Genomic DNA, 17,420 nt, shown 5'->3' on the forward strand with positions numbered 1-17,420 from the left:
GATGTCTTGCAGCTGAGAATTTCCTCTGTCAAATAGCATTATTGTGCTCTTTGTAGCTAAATAAAAATAAATAGAAGGCATTACTTAGTAACCTGCACATTAAGTCTGAGAAGTATGCACTTTCCTTTTTGCTGAAATATTATTAATTTATAAATGAAAAGCGGAGTTGGGTAGCTGTTGAAGATATCAGTTTATTTGAATTTTCAGTGGAAAAAATCTATTGTGATTCTGATTTGCAAGGAGTGTTTTAACAAATTGATAAGTGTGCATTGTCTTAGCTTCTGAGCTTTTGGAGTAATGAAAGTGTAATTGAATTTGAACTTTAATTACAGTTCAGTTAGGTTTGTTTGGTACATCGTAATATTGCTGTAGTTTTGCTGTAAGATTTCTCTCTGAATGAAGTTGAAAGCTTGCAATTTTGTCTCTTTGTAGATCATCTGATACTGAATCAAGAATAATGGAAAGCCGTGACGTGTAAAAATAAATAAAATTTAATATATGCAAAATCCCTGACACCTGCATTGTAGTTGAAAGCACTGATGTAGCTTTTATGTATCCTGACCTAAGAAAGTAACATCACAAGTGAGGACCACAAATATTACTGTAGTGGTGTTGCACATGCATCATATGTTTGGTTAGCATCTATGATGTTTGGCTAGCTACCTTTCAGTTTTTTCAGCAAGCTTAAAATACTTGTCCAAATCAAAAATGGCTACAAATGACAGCTTGATGTTGTCAGCTTTTTTAGTATGCCAGGAAAATAGTATCATGAAGTGTTAAATATTAATAGTGTTAATACTTTTTTAGCATTAGCCTTTTTCTTAATTTACTCATTAAATCTCTTTAATCATGAAAGCCTGGAACTATGCCTCTCATTGAGCATTTCTGGTTGTTTCAATCTTAAGATTAGCTTTTTATGTGAATGAAATTTATTAGTACAAGAATTGTAATGGTCTGCTAAGATTATTCATCAAATGCAAACAGCTTTTTAAGATTACATTAGAAATGGGTATTTTGTTTCACTGTAAGCAAGCTGAAAAGGCAACGCTTTTCTGTGATGATGACGACATAGGAATATTATCTGACCATATGTTTTGTTTGTGTTGCTCCAAATTAACACGGTGAAACAAGTTACAGTTAGAGATCCAAAGAAAGTGGTTGATCCTGGTGTATTTATATCTATGGCATTAATGTCTGCTTTCTTTCCCTTTCGTGCACTTTGAGTCCTCTCTAGAGGATATATTGTATTTTTTCCTCTTTAAAGGCATTGGATGTCTTCAGATATCTTCAGAATGCTTTATTGGCCGAAAGTTGGTGGTTAAAATAGAACATCACTAAAATAGACTTCTTTTGGAGAAGAAAAATACCGCAAAGCCTTAATTAAGGCACACAGGTTAGGGGTCAATATCCCATACTCTGCCATCTCTGTTCTGTTCAATAGGGAGCTCTGGGAGGGAGACTGAATACCCTAATCTGTGTTAGGAACTTCCATCCTTGCAATGTGGTTTGCCTGAGAATTTCTGTAGGTTGCACCCAAATAGTTGGGAGAAGTCTCTCATTCATAAGTATTCAAAATTGTGTTCAACTTTTCTAAGTCTAACTTTTGTCCTTTGTAGTTTAATTGGGAGATGGTTGGGAAAACAAGGGGAAATAACTTAATATATGATCGTGCCTAATGACACATGTTCCTATGCTTTTAAGCTCAGTAGGAATGGCAGAGATTTTCCCCAAAGACTTCAAAGGCATGAGGGTGGAAGAAAAAAGAATGAGAAGGCACTCAGCATCTTTCCTTAACTTAATGAAAAATCCCTCCGGTTTCTTCTGGATACTTTATTGATGTTTTGCTTTTATTTTCCAATTAATATATTTTGTCTTGGTCTCATGGGACAATGAAAAGCCTGGTAGAATTTCTGCAGAACTTGACATTCTTGTGTTTGGAAGGTTTTCTACCACCTACAGTTGATATTTGTAGTTATTCACAAAGTGTTTCCGTACTGCTGCTATCTTTAAAAATGGTGTGCAGAACCAACTAGTAAAATCCATACTTTCTAGAACCAAAGACAGCTTTTGCTTCACTGTGCTGCTGGGGCTTAAGGCACACTGAAATATACTTTCATTCACCTACATGAGCAATGATAATTCTCTCGACATGCATTTTATTATTGTCTTAAAGTTGTTTTTTTTAAGTGACATTCTCAAGGTTTTGTAGCTCAAAGTATAGACTGCATGGTGAATTTAGTACAAGAACCTGGACAAATTCCCTCTCTGATATCCTCGATAAATGATTCTGTGAAAAACATGCATTGATAGCACTTCATTTTTAACTTCAGTGTTTATATAACTGCTTCTCTAGAAATGATTACTAACAATAAAACATCAACATTGAGTTTTGCGTTTTGGTGTTTTAGAAATATGAGATATTACATTCAAAACTGCAGTTATTAGTTCTTACTTAATGTAGACAGTTAAGCTGAGTTTACATTGGGAAGTTCAGCGTTTGTGCCTGGAGACATGCTGAAAAGCTATAATTTCTGGTTTAAATGTTTTCTAAAATGAATTTGGCTCATTCCATCCACTTACTATTCTAAAGAAGTACCAGATACGGCTTAGGAATTGCAATGGCTGAGACCACTTGTAGTAGGTAATTTGCATACCATCATCTTACTGGGGAGGCTTGGGCATATTACTAGAAGAGGTACAAACAGTTCTGGTGTTCATAGTAGAGATGTTGCCTTTAGTGGGATTGCCCCCCAAAAATAGTGAAGTAAGAGTACAAGGTTGTGTTTTTTCCCCGTTGAAAGGAAAATAAGACTTTGAGAATAAATTTGGAATTTGGAGAGAGAGGAGAAAATCTTAGTGGTTTTTTTTTTTTTTTTTTTTTTTTTTTTTTTTTTGCTTGTTTAGTTTCTCTCAATGGGTATTATCCATATTCCTGTACTAACAAACTGTAACTGTAGTAACAGTTACCTGTGAAACCCTGAATAATCTCAAAAGAACATGAAAATAATAACTTGTGAATAACAACTTGGGAAGCTTTTTCGGTCAATCAGAAAATTGCTACTTGGGATATTATTGCAAGGTAATCTGACTTCTTTTTCAGGGAACTTTCATAGTTGTGTTATTCCTTATTGGAAAAGTACTTTCTTCATGTTTCATTTAATTTTTGCCTGCCTTGTATATATGAGTATTTCTGGTCAAAATGTTTTTATTCTATTTTTACTCCTTAATTCTTACTTTCTCCCGGAAAGCATTGTTGTGTAAATTAAATGCAGAAGTCTGCCTCAACATTTTGTTGATTTCTTCATTTTTTTTAAGCAGTAGAGGAAATGATCATCTTTTATCTTCCAAAATCTAAAGTTGTCTCTCTTGGACTACTAAATAAGCTTATAGTGCAAAATAAACTACTAAATAAGCTTAGTTGGGTAGACTACTAAATAAGCTTAGTTATTGCTGCGTTCCTTGAGAACACAAAATTAAATAATCTTGGACATAACGTTCCTAACTGGTATACTTTGTTTTTCAGGAGGACCCAAATGACATCGATGCCAAAAGGAAAGACATGCATGTCAGTGATGGGGAGGATAAAGCTCAAAGTGTGGAGACGTTACCTCCAGGTATTGCAGTAAAGTTTGTGATGAAAGATCCATAGGCATAGCGTGCAACTACTTGATAGCCATAAAGCAAACCAGTTCTTCTGATTCTAATAATTCTTTGTAGTTTGGAAGTGATAGGATTAGTATGTACCTCTGTTCTTAAGGCTTCACCTTCCTTAAATCTTACCTCCTTCACTATTCCTTTGGGCTTAAAATCATAGAAAGAAAATTACTCTTTGCTAGCACATTTATGTTGTCTTGCAGTAGGTTTTTGCTGCTGTTAAAGCATCTAACAGAAAAGTTGTCCATTTCTCTGTGGGCATTGTTGACAGGCAATAGACAAGACACCTTGGAGCTATACTTCTGACTGAAGATTCAACCAAGGTTCTGGCATTTTTTTTTTAGCTTTCGTGACAAAGGTATGATGTAGTAGGTTTTTTTCTTTTTTGAGCATGCTGATGGTGTGCCTTATTTTTCCTTATTCTTCCTGAGTATTTGTCACATATTCGCAAGGAAACAGCGCCATATGACTAGATATTTGAAAGAAGTGGAGTCATAACTTGAAGATGAGATGGGATAGTTAGATGTTACAGAACCTTCATTTGATGTGACTGCTCTAAAAATTCTTCTGCTCCTTAACTGCTTCACATCAATGAGATTTAATGTATAGCTAGAATTGCTATAGCAAGTGTACAGAAGAGATGAAATGGATTTAAATGTTTTACACTGTATTCAAGAACTTTGCAAAGATGACACCTTCTGATCAGATTGCTTCACAACATTTTTTTTTATTCTACAGTTAATCCTTATTTTTCTTAGCCATAAATAAGCCAAACATTTGAATTTGTTTGAGACCTTGAGGAAAGACCTAACTGAAGTAAACTTCCTTCTAAGCAACTGGGAACTTCCATGCCCAATAATGTGATGTATGATTCTTGTTTTACAGTCATAAAACCCTTTCACTGGATAAGCTGTTTAAAATTCATGGAGTTTTTATTCCTGCAGCCTTTGATTGCTTTGTCTTATTGCTTTCTGGAGAGGGGAAATGAGGCTCTGGTTATGTTTATATGCTTTTTGGCAATTTTTTCCAACTCAGCTTGGTTTCTGGCAGATTTTTCCAAGAACTTTTTCTTGAACAGAAATCTCTGCAAGTTGAAGGAATATTTTTTCCTGATACTGGAATTACAGGTCAGCCAGTGCATGTCTTCCAACTAGAATTCTTCTTTCTGCTAATATTTACCTGGAAAATAAGACTTAAAAAAATCAATATTCTTAAATATTGAATATTTATGTATTCTGAGCCAAACTCCATTTATGTCTTCAAAGATCTTCTTTTCTATGTTGCCCAAAGTAGCTGTTTAAGTATTAAGTGGTGGGAAGTATTATAGGTCAAAAGGGAGAGAGATCAGGACCTGGAAGGTTAGAAGCAAAATTAGATGTAAAGTAGGACAGGTTAGGACTCCTTTTTAATCCACTGATTAGCAGTCTCTTTAAGACTTGATTTAACAGGCAGGATAATCGTTACTGCGAGATAGCATGAATCTCAAGTCAGATATCAAAGGCTACTCAGAATTTTGCACTCTCAAATCAATATTTGGTTTATTTAAGTAGGCGACTTTTGAATTCAAATGGAGTTCATACTTCTGCAGATACTTTTGGGGTGTTTCAAAACAAAATGATCAAATTTCAGGAGATGTTTGGTTCAAAACTGTCTTGCTTTTTCCATTGAGGTTAGAGGACCTCAATGTATTGTAAAATGTATTTTAGGTTTCACCATTATGCAGTATGGTGTCTTTCAGAACTTATACAAAATAAGAAATTATTTGCTATTTTTAAAGATTACTTAGAAAAACGGTAGTTAAACCTTTATACTACCTCCCGTACAACAGAGTGTAATAATATTTTGTCATTTTATGACCTATTTGTGTTGTGAAATTGTATTTCTTGTTCTGTGCAAATAGTGACGTCAGCTTTTGTAGTAAGACTGTCTGACCCTGTATACTCTCTGCATGAGTAACAAAACCAAAACCATATGGCCTGTTCTTTTTAAATGCTTTTTTTGAGCTTTGAACAGGCAATGATAAGAGTTTCAACAGTTAGTCAGCTAGCTCCTTCTGTTAATTAACAAATCTCTTGATGTCTGTAAGTCAAAATGATCATATTTATATTAGGTATCCTATCCTTTTAAGCTCCTCTGAGTCAGGAAGAGCAAGGTATTTGTAGAATTCTGTGTCTATCCATTCCTATACTTTGAGGTCTGCTGCTGGATTGCACACAAATTTATCTGCTGTGCTTTTTTCCCTTCTGTCTGACTTCAAGCTGCTTTTACTGTTATCTGAGTTTTTCCTAATGGATCTGATATATTTCACACATTTGACATGATCTTCTGTTGGAGCCAGAGCCAGGCTTTGCCTCCTTCCTGCCTTCTGAAGCCAGATTCACTTGTCTTTTTATTCTATGGGCTGGCACTGGTTTTCAGTAAATTTGGCACTGTGGAATGGACTACCTCCTTGACTTTTTTCCTCCAACAAATCCACTTTTTTTTTTTTTTTTTAAAATAGAGCTACTTATTGTTTCAGAGCAAAAAAAAAAAAAAAAGGTCCTGTTTAAAACCACCCAGTGTATTTAAAAATAAATAAATAAATAAATAAATATATATAAACTATTCCAGTTGATTGCCTCCTCCAAGACCTTAGAGTTGGGAAATAACTGTTTCTGTGTATGGATGAAAAACAACCTCACTATGTTTCACTTCTTTTTCCTCTTATCTCTGCTCAGCTTCTCAGTGTCAGAACAATTATACTAGTGATCACCTTAAAACTGAAGAACATCTAACCTTTGCATCTTGTAAAATAAGCACTTGTCAAATGCAAGTTCAGCATTGCAGCATACTGTGGTTCCAGATTCCTAACCAACTGATTTTTGGCTTTATTTGACTCAAATAGCAAACTCTGCAGTTCGTTTACTATTGAATTTATTATCATGTTAGATGTCAGTGTAGGTTGCCTTAAAACTTGCACCTAAGATTGAAATTACCAACATGTTCAATTTAGGTTTTAGGTAAGTAACAAGCAATTATAATATTTAATTGCATTGAAATAAAAGTTTTCTTTCAATATTGGGATCTCCTAACAGAAGTTCACATAAGATAATTAAAGCATATTTTATGGATGAAAGCTTTAAATGAGGAACACCTTAGTTTCTATGCTTCACAAATTGAGAGAAGGAAGAAAGGCAAACCTTGAAATGTCTGAGCAATCTCTGGCTCTCATTAATAGTTGTTGTAATAGTGTTCCTTCTGTGTGTATCAGTATACTGTAGGATATGCCTGAACTTTAGTATTTGCCTAAAAGCTGATCTTAAGTATATTATATTAGAATGTCAGTTCTGTAACTTTTTTCTTTAGTTACAGCTGGTATAAATTTGCTGTAGGTAACAGAAGTTTGACTGTCAGTACAAAAAAAAGTGTTCAATCAGAAGTGAGAAATTAGACCTTTGATACATTTGATATTAAACTATTTTACAGCCGAAGGCAAAAATTCTGAAATTTTGTTCCTAGATGATAACTGTTAATCTGCCTTTCAGTTTTACGTATACGAGTTCAAGTGCTGCAATCAATTACGTAAATAGTACTTTCTTTGTTAAAGAGTAATTAATCTGTGATTCCTTTTTAATGTAAAGAAGGTTGCAGTTATGTCATGTAATCATTGGAGAGCTATGTGGTGCTCTGCCTACCTGAAATGCTAGCTTTTAGGAATAATGTCCTCTTATACTTCTAAAAGCCCTGTTTCTCGAATCATTTGGTTTCTGTTTGAATAATGTGACAGTAGTAAATTAAGTTAGAATGTCTTTGAAGCCCGGACCTTTAAAAAGATCTACTGTGTTAAAGTGTATGAAAATTTGGAATATATTAAATCATTGTGGAAGTTGTGGTTGTAGGGGCAAAACCCACAAGATAGCAGATAAGATGATGCATGGCCATCTGATGATTAGCTGTGTGAACTGAGAGCTGTGAAATGGTTCAATTTCATTAATTCACAGGGTGTTCTGGTGCAACTTAATGTGCAAAAGTGAGTGTGACGCTACACTGTTAAAAATACTGTTGGGGCTTAATTACTTCGTTGCAAAATAAGATTAGTTATATTTGGATTTCTGAATTCTCTTGAAGTTGCAGAGGTTAAGCTGAATATGTTCCTGCTTTTCTTTTGTAGGCAAAGTTCGGTGGCAAGACTTTGATCAAGATGCTTATGTTAGTGCTACCATGGTGCGATCTGGTCAGGATCCATATGCTCGCAATAAGTTTAATCAGGTAGAAAGTGACAAACTACGAATGGACCGAAACATTCCTGACACGAGGCATGATCAGTAAGTTCCCAATTGAGCTGTGTTGGGCTTGGATTAGCCTTTTTGTTTGCTTATTTTGAGCAGAGAGCTGTTTTCCTATAGCAGAAGTTCTCCAACTTTCAGGATGTAAGGAACAGTAAACTCTGCTGTAATCCTTAAACAGTGGAGTAAAGAACAATGAATCTTCACAGAATCATAGAATGGCCAGGGTTGGAAGGGACCTCAAGGATCATCAATCTCTAACCCCCCTGCCACATGCAGGGCCACCAACCTCCCCATTTAATACTAAACTAGGCTGCCCAGAGCCCCATCCAATCTGGCCTTGAACACCTCCAGGGAAGGGGCATCCACAACCTCTCTGGGCAGCCTGTTCCAGCACCTCACCACTCACTCTGTAAAGAATTTCTCCCTGACATCCAACCTAAATCTTCCCTTCCTCAACTTAAAACCATTTCTCCTTGTCCTGCAGTTATCAACCCTTTCAAAGAGCTGATTCCTCTCTTGTTTGTAGGCTCCCTTTGGGTATTGAAAGGCTGCAGTGAGGTCATCCCACAGCCTTCTTTCCTCCAGGCTGAACAAGCCCAGCTCCCTCAGCCTGTCTTTGTAGGGGAGGTGCTCCGGTCCCCTAGTCATCTTTGTGGCTCTCCTCTGGACCCTCTCCAACAGCTCTCTGTCCCTCCAGTACTGGAGGCTCCAGACCTGGACACAGTACTCCAGATGGGGCCTCACAAGAGCAGACTAGAGGGAGACAATCGCCTCCCTGTCCCTGATGGCCAGTCCTCTTTTGATGGAGCCCAAGATACCATTTGCCTTCTGGGCCGCAGGGGCACATTGCTGGCTCATGTTAAGTTTTTCATCTATCAAGACCCCCAGGTCCTTCTTTGCAGGACTGCTTTCAAGGACTGCTCCCTGTTCAAGTTTGTCCTGTTTTCAAGAACTTCCATCAATGTGTATTTGGTATCAAGACTGATATTGTATTTCAATCTCGTTTTGTCTATTTATCTGATAACTTTTCTTGGTTTCTATGATTGTGATGGGTTCTGTCTTAGCTTCACTCTGGTGATTGAAATCTCAATAAACACAGCTCTGATCAGTATCCTTGCATTAAAACTAACATTATTTCTATACTTGCTAGTCTCTAGAGACATGTGGTGCAGTTCTTTACATGGAGCTGGCTTGCAGGTCTTTCCCACACAGCTGGGCTGATTGCTGAACCATTTTCCTATTTCTAAGGGAAACTGTAGGCAAGATAGCACTGAACACATGCTATTAAAATGATTACTTCAAAGTCAGGTGAATCTGACGTTTTTCTGGTATATAAACTATCCTGTGTTTATGGCTTCAAAGTTAATACCGGAGGTTTAAATTGTTGTGTAGCTTGGAATTATGCTGGAATGATTGCTCAATGATGACAAATTTGTTTCCCCGAGTTGCAGGACTCATCATTCTGTATTTGTGGTGATGTTTTCCTCTTGCTGTAGGAGTGAGGTAGGCATCTGTTGAATGTAGTATTCCATCTAATAGACCACATTTATGTAAACAAAAGGATACTTTCTTCTTTCCCCAACCACAAAGTTTATCTTACCTGCTTCTGAGAGAGAATGGAAGCCTGCTGTGTGTTGGTGTGGCTTTGTGGCTTCTCTGAACCTATGGAATGGAATAAGCAGGTATAGAGGAAACTACTTCTGAGGTGACCGGTGTCAGGAGTCGATACTAGATCCAGTACTGCTTAATATTTTCATTAATAACATAGATGGTGTGGCAGAGTGCAATCTCAGTAAGTTTTCAGATGGTACAAAGCTAAGAGAGTGACAGCTACACAGGAAGCACAGAGTTCTTGGGAAGAGATAACCTCATGCACCAGTACCATTTGGGGGCCAAACTTAAACTTCAGATGCTTGAAAGCTTTTGCCATGTCTCTCTGCTTGTACTACTTCCTGAATCAGCATGCTTCAGAGCAAGATAAAAACATTTTTCTCATTTGGAGGAGACTGACATTTGGTAAGGAAATTAAGTGATTTGGACCAACCTTGCTTAAGCAGATTTGATTAATATTAAAATGAAGGTTGCTCATTATGACATCAGCAACTTGAAAAAAAAAAAAGTTGAACTTCATAATTACGAATGTTAATATTTTCTCTTAATAACAAGGCAAGTACAGCCTCAAAGCATGAAATTAACCAGCTGTGTGTAGCTGAATTGCCTAAGTAATTCTGCAGCTAGGATGAGTGTACATTCACGGCTGTGTGAGTAGAAGAAGCTAGAGGAGATGCCAGAGGGAGAAAAGGAAGGTGACTTTTTTCTTCATAATGCTCTGTAGTAAGCAGCAGTATAGGAGAGGAGGTATTTAGAAAAACGTGGATATTCATTATGTAATGTTAAATCCCTTGTATAATAGTGTGGTTTTAGGTTCCCTTTAAACATGCGATATTGCAGATGACATAAGGCAAGTCTTGTAGTCTGGCATTAGTTGACCTGAAAAGTAAGAAGAATCCTGGGTTTCACTTGTTGCCATGAGAGCACTGAAAATATGATGCTCACTGAGCAGTAAAGTTTTTTAATTACTTTTAAATTGTCTTAATTAAATATACTTTTTTTTTTTTGCACAAGAAAACGATTCAAACTGGTTTAAAACCAGTGTGGTTTCCTCTTTCCCCTCCCTGGTAGGGAAAGCTCAGCCACTAGCATCTTAAAACTTACACAATTTAGGCTGTGTTTGGAAGTTTTCTAGATATTTAATTAGGTATTAAATATTCTCTAAGGGGGTTCTAGCAGACAAATGCTATCCTTTGTTGAGAAGAACTTAGATAGGAGAGATGACAGAAGACAAATTATATTACAGTAGCTGTGGTTGTTGTGACTTTGTGATGTGACTTCCTTGGCTAATTTTTATTTTTCATTTTTATTTTATTTTTTTAAATGGTCCTAGAAAAGAGCCTTGCAAAGAAGTGTGAGAGATAGTTCTGGGGAAAGGCTGCATCCGTGTTGGGCTTATTAGACTTTGCTATGAAGCAGATTTAAGTGCCCATCAATCTGTAAATAGTCATCTTCCTAAAGAAAAGAAAATTACTCGAGCAGTAATTCCTGCAAATTGTTCATGGTGCTTTCCTTGCTGTCTTGCAATTAATTTTCCTTCTATTTTGGCAAGGACAGTAACTGCAGAAGCTGAAAACATTGCATTAAATACTTGTTTGAGATCTGTCTAATGGAAAGCACAAGAGTAATAGCCATGGGAGGAAGAATAGGTTAAAGAACTGAGCATTTGACACTTGAAAGCATGTTAGTTTCAGTAAAAATTGAAGGCAACTGGATTAAGATTGATATTTCCTTTGGAGTTGCTGCAACATTTTTCTTCAGGAAAACTGAGGAAATATTTGTTTCTATACTTGCAACTTTACTAATTGATGTCTATAAAGACTATTTGACTCTAAAATAGCTACATAATAATACTTTTTAAGAGCTGAAATTGTCTAGGTTGTTTAGAAGCAGTTGAATGTGTGAATGCATTTCTTTTTTTGTACTATATTGTTTACGCTTTTCTGTATCTAACAAATTTATACTAGCATCAAGATAAGTTTTCTAATTGATAATTTTGTGAAAGCTTGTCAGCAGTACTGGAAAACACTCCGGTTTGGCCCTTTAAGCTGCTTGCCATTGTTTAAATAAAAGGGATAAGCGAGAAACAGGCTGATAGATCATCTGAGAAGTGAGAAGGTCTGGAGGAATATAAATGAGGTGATGCTCATGACACTACCACTTTGAACGGGCTTGAGAAAGCTCTGGGTTTCTTCTGTTGTTGTCTGTTTATAACATGTCTCAGGCTGAGAGCTGACCTAATCATGGTGGATTTTGGAGACCCAGAAGGTGACTGTCACAGTCATAATCAGAAATCTCTAAAGCCATCTTTTGGTCAGTGTAAAATAGTCTCCCAAGTGGGAGCTGGGTGGAATACTCCGTGTTTTTGGGTCTTTTAAGGACCAGTGCCTCCCACAGTTCAGATCAGTGGTTTTTGGTAATGTCTTTATTTGGATTAAACTTTTTTTCCTCTGACTCTAAAAGTATGAGCAGGCTCTGGACTCACGTTCAAATTTTCATTTTAAATAGACAAGAAGCAAACTTTGATATCTCTTTAGTACCCAGATGTCATCGTTGTAGTGAACGTCTCCTTGGTTAAAGTGAATTTTTCTACCAAAAGGTGATTTCAACTAAGCTCAGAGATTTCAAACATTTGGCTAATGATATGAGCTAGCTCTGACTCAAAATTCTGGGGTAAAAAAATATACTTTCTGTATCTCATTAATTTTAATAATCTTTTCTAAGCATTGAAGGTCTAGTTTGATGTCTTCAGTTCAAGTGCTGTAAGTTGAGGGAAGAAAATCATGCTTCCCAAAACTGATGGCTTTGTTTCTTTGGTTTGTTGAGTTTAACTGTGGCATTATTGACACCAACATAAAAGGAAGAGAAATGCTTAATTGAAGCATTCCTCCCATTTTATTTGAAAGTCTAAAAATCTTTTCTTCCTCTGAAATATGTAGTAGTGTTGTTCTCCTGAATTTTTTTTTAAATAACAGGCTTCATTGCCATGAGTAATTACCTCTTTAGATGTGCTCTTTTATGCAAAGAGAACAGTATAACTATTTTTATTATTATTATTATTATTCTAATGCATTTAATTTAGCATTATGACTTGCTTGCAATAGACTTGAACTAAATTTACTCACTTTCATGACCTTATTCTAAATTGGATTGATACAGTATTCAATTAATTCTTGTCACGCTTAATTGTAATCTTCTAGGGTTGCTTTGAATTATTGAGCATGACTTATGATGCAAGTTTCAATGGAGCATTTCAAAGATTAAATTTCAAGTTTGAATTCTGAGTGCTCATCTGTAAAGGACCAAGCTTCTTGGCTTGTGTCAGGGCTTCATGGGAAACTGTGTGCACAGTAGGCTCATCTTGTGTGGGCAGTTTGGAAGTTACCAGAAAACAGGAGAATTCTTTTAGCTTTTGTAGGCTTTTGTGTATAATAGCTGTTCAGATGAATTGCCAAAAGATCCTGATAGAGGAGGTTTTAATTCTTTACTTTCCATGAATATTTGTGATGTATTGCTTCAACTTGGGTGTTCATGGAAATGCTGTCTAGTACACCCACCACTGGAGGAAGAAAGCTAGATAAGGCCTTGCTAATCTGACATACAGCAGTTGCAGGTTTGGCACAGGCTTTGTTTTTCTTCGGGGCAGTGAGATCACAGTGGCACAATAGCATTTTGTTTCACTACCAGTGCAAACATTTGTATGACCTGATGGGGGTGTCGCATTGAAAGCACTGTACTTCCTTGGGATTCTGGAACATGGACGAGGAGAAGCAGCAGATTGCTCACTTTAATTCCTTGAAGCTGAAAGTTGTGTGATTTATGATTTGTGACAGGTGTTTCATCAGATCTTTTATACAAGGATTTGGCTTGTTTTGTAAGTTTGGATAGTAATACAACTTTCCTCTCTTCCCATCTTCCTTAGTAGCTAGTTTGATACATACTGCGTAGATCACAGTTCCTTGGTGACTTTGCCACAGGTGTATGCTAATTCAGCTGGGATTGCCCTCTCTGAAGATGTTTAGGTCTGTTGGAATTGTGCCCCAAATGTTCGATAAAGCAAAGGTTCGATAAGTGAAGAAATGCATCACTCATATGTTACTGTATGAATGATGATTATGATCTTGACTTGTCAGACAGCAATGATTCTAACACAAACTCTCTGTTACACTATTTTTTAGTATGCTATTCTCATTGCACAACAATTAGTCCTTTTCTTTAGGTTTATTGTCAAAGTATTCAAGTAGCTTAATTTTATGTAGATGTACAAGAGTTAATGTATTTTTAGAATTTTGGGTTTTTTTTGCTTATATTATTTGAAGAGATCATGAAAAATGAGTTAGCGTAGATGGACTATTGTAAGTCTCAATCTTAAGCAGTTTTCTATGGTAATGAGAAGTTACATGTACAAGCAAGACTAGGGTGCAGTATTAAAAATAGAAGGGAAAGTGGATGAGTGCTTTTCTAAAGGAGACACGTACAGCTTGTGAACTGCTGCTTTTTTATTAATGTGCTCATTTACTTAGACTTAATAAGCGGTCTTGAAGTGAAATAGAACTCTGGTTTCATATTCAGTTGCATGTACAGTAAACTACAGTGATTGTAGTACAGTGACGTTTATCTATCCAAATCTGACCCTGACTCAGTCTGTTGTATACGAAGACGAGTACCAAGAGTGGTAAAAGAGGAGCTGATTATAAATCATCTCATTTGAAAACAAAATACATCATTCTTTCTAGGTAGATACAGTGCGTACACAGTTTAGTAGATAACTCCTTTTTGATGAAGACTGTTTGTTAAGATTGTAATGTAAATATTAGATTGAAATGACAGGCTATTTTGTCTTTCAGGTGTCAACGGAAACAATGGCGGATAGATTTGCCAGCCACTAGTGTGGTGATCACCTTTCATAATGAGGCAAGATCTGCTTTACTTCGAACTGTTGTCAGGTATGCCTGGGATTTTTTATTTTTTTTCCATAAAAAGTACTTTGCTTGTGGTAGAATAGCTTTTGGTAAAGAGAAGTAGCAAATCCATCATCCGATGCAATCCATTATGCTTTTCTGTACAATTTACAAAGGATGGGTCTTAATTTCATTGATGCCTCCAGATCTTACATCCTGAAATAGTGATCTTAAGCAAACAAAAATGCTTCCCTTAACTACAAACATAAGAAAGTGTGAAATTAATTGCAAGAAGATATCTTGAGATTGGTTGTATAAATGGTTTCAAGAAGAATATGTGGAAGATGGATTTTCAGGGGATACTTTATCTGAGGATATCGGCAAAGTTTCCATTTTCCAAATTGTCTAATTCACTCATTTCTGGAGACTGGAAATCTGAGGGAAGAACAACTCTGTGCTCCTTTTTTCACAAACTCTTTACTGAATAAGCCAATAGCTGTTGTAGAAAGATAAGATCCTGGATTAGATTAAACTGTAGTTTAAAAATAATGTCATTAAAAGCACTGCTTATGGGAGATGGAAACTGCTTTGTATTGAATGCTTTTTTTGTCTGTTTCAGTGTCCTTAAAAAAAGCCCATCACATCTTATTAAGGAAATCATACTAGTAGATGACTACAGTAATGATCGTAAGTACTTTTATAGTGTCCAAACGTTATTTTGTTTATTTTGCTGAGACTTTCCATAAATGAAAGTAGGTGACTCAGTTGGGAGTTAGTCCATATGAATGGGAATTTGTAAAGTCTGGTTCTAAACCAGCTCTTAATTCTTTTGTGTTTGTCATTGTGGAAGCATGAAGAGTTCTAGAATACTTCAGATATATTTTATTACTTCCTGTTAGCAGAAGAAGCAGAATTTAGAGTTGAAAACAGCCTTCCCTTAGTACATTATGATGCAAAAATAAAACCCATGGCACTTGCACAAAATACTTCTTCGTAATGCTGCTGCTCTCCATCACTTTTGGAAAATTCTTAGTGAATAAAGAAAGTCAAGATTTCAAAACTGTTAGGATATCATAATGTTAATTTGAGCAGTGAACCTCTGAGTAATGGAAGTCAGTGTCTACATTTGCAATGCTGATTGATACTTTAGGTTAGTTTAAACCTTAATGTTGCTTAAAAGCTTTCCTGTAAGCAAAGAAGACACAAGTTTTAATCTTTTTTTTTCATAATGAAATGTAGAAACTACTCAAGATAAGCAAAAAGAGTATAATTGATTAAAAATATTTTGAGTGTAAAATAAAATTAGTTTTAAATAATATAATGATGGTGGTAATTTCTTACCCTGATCACTTTTATACCTGGAGAAACAAACAGGCATTTTTTTAAGCATGATTCTTAATTATTTGTAACCATGATTGCTTTCCACTATTAAGTTTTTGTTCTTTTTTTGAAGAAAAATGTACTTGTGGTAAATGAGACTGTTTTTGATCACTTTATTTTATTATTATTTTTAAGCTGATGATGGTGCTCTATTGGGAAAAATTGAAAAAGTGCGAGTTCTTCGAAATGATCGCCGAGAAGGTAGGCTTGATTGGGAAAAGGAAGATAAAAATTCCACTGGGTTGCCTTATCCGCTAATCTACATCAAGTCTTTTAAAGGAACATTCTGTCCTGGAAGGGAGGATTTTTCATTTCATAAATCACCTTACAATTGGAAGGAATAAAAGCTGTTGTATTTGTGTGATTAAAAATAGTAATTCTAATTAACTTGCTATTGTTGTGTGCAGTTGCACACGTGACAACTTGATACATTGCCTCTCATCCTCAGCCCCTTGTTTTTCTCACTCCAGTGAATCCTCTGTTAAGCTGCTCCAACTGTATGCAACGTCTCACTGTAAGTTGTATGCAAGTCTGCAAAAATCCAGCTTAAAAATATCTCTCTTCTGCTGGTTCCCTTATGAGAGGTGGTTTTAAGGATTCAGTTGATGGACAGCCTGTCAGACTGTTTGGCAAACGTGAGTTTAAGCAGCCAGGAGGGCCGGGACCACGTATGCCAGCTTTTCTTGCATCTTTTTCCTTTTTGTTGCTTTGCACATTATGGCCTCATATCACTGAGCCCTTCAGTCACAGCTTCCTGGCTGTGTAGCTTAAAGTATTAGAGGCAACTGTTATTCTACAGCTGTTTGAAATAGTAAGTAGGAGCTGACAGTTGAAATAGCTGACTGAGTTCGCAGATACGTACTGTTTGTTTTTATAGGCACTGTATCTTCTAGGCTGACAGACTAGGGAGCAGCTAGAATCATTAGATTGCCAGAATCTGAAAGTCGCAAGCACAAAACCTGTGTTATCCCATAATTAAAGTAATGACTTACTGGGGATTCTTAGTATTTAAGCATTTGTTTGCAATATGCTTGTAAACAAAGGCTTGTTAGGAAAGCAGGCCTTTTATGACTTTCCATGGTTTCGGGGTTCTGAGAGAGCTGATCTCATCTTTCTAACCAATGCAACATTTGAAGATTATGATAGCAGTAATGGAAAAACTGGTGAAATAACTCTTTGATTTTTTTTTTTCCTGTACTATAAATATTCTGTACAGTACATACAGAGTTCTCATTCATACTTCAAAATAAGCACCAGTATATCTGAAAATGATTTTTGGCAAATCTCACTGTCAGAAACGAACTGCTTTCAAATTGAAGGTGCAGTGCTAGTTTACTTGCTGTTTTTATGAGATTGGAATGAAGTTATTAGGCATGAAAGCTACTGTACTGGTTAGGAAGTTTTTCTTAGATATGCGTTTACGCAGCCAGATAATTTTCTTTAATGAAAATATTTTCAGATTTCATTTGATTGCTACATTGTTGTGACAGAGCTTAATGCTAAATTTGCTTATTGTTTTCATGTGAAGACTTACACTGGTATCTCAGACAGGGATGCCACTGACTGCTTTCCTTTTGGAAATATGTGATGGTAGATTAAGGTTTCA

The 17,420-nt window shown here is 36.1% G+C and overlaps 1 protein-coding gene across 1 annotated transcript in view; it reads left to right on the top strand.

Moving 5' to 3' along the window:
* GALNT2 (polypeptide N-acetylgalactosaminyltransferase 2) overlaps positions 1-17,420 on the top strand; it is a 93,103-nt gene that overhangs the window by 44,198 nt on the left and 31,485 nt on the right. Inside the window, exons 2-6 of the mRNA XM_085219765.1 lie at positions 3,524-3,614; positions 7,805-7,958; positions 14,381-14,479; positions 15,054-15,121; positions 15,950-16,015. Of these exons, the coding sequence (XP_085075891.1) occupies positions 3,524-3,614; positions 7,805-7,958; positions 14,381-14,479; positions 15,054-15,121; positions 15,950-16,015 (478 nt within the window). The remainder of the gene's footprint in view (positions 1-3,523; positions 3,615-7,804; positions 7,959-14,380; positions 14,480-15,053; positions 15,122-15,949; positions 16,016-17,420) is intronic.

The sequence above is a fragment of the Meleagris gallopavo genome, chromosome 2, assembly GCF_905368555.1.
Source record: "Meleagris gallopavo chromosome 2, MGAL_WU_HG_1.1, whole genome shotgun sequence".
Taxonomy (NCBI): Eukaryota; Metazoa; Chordata; class Aves; order Galliformes; family Phasianidae; genus Meleagris; species Meleagris gallopavo.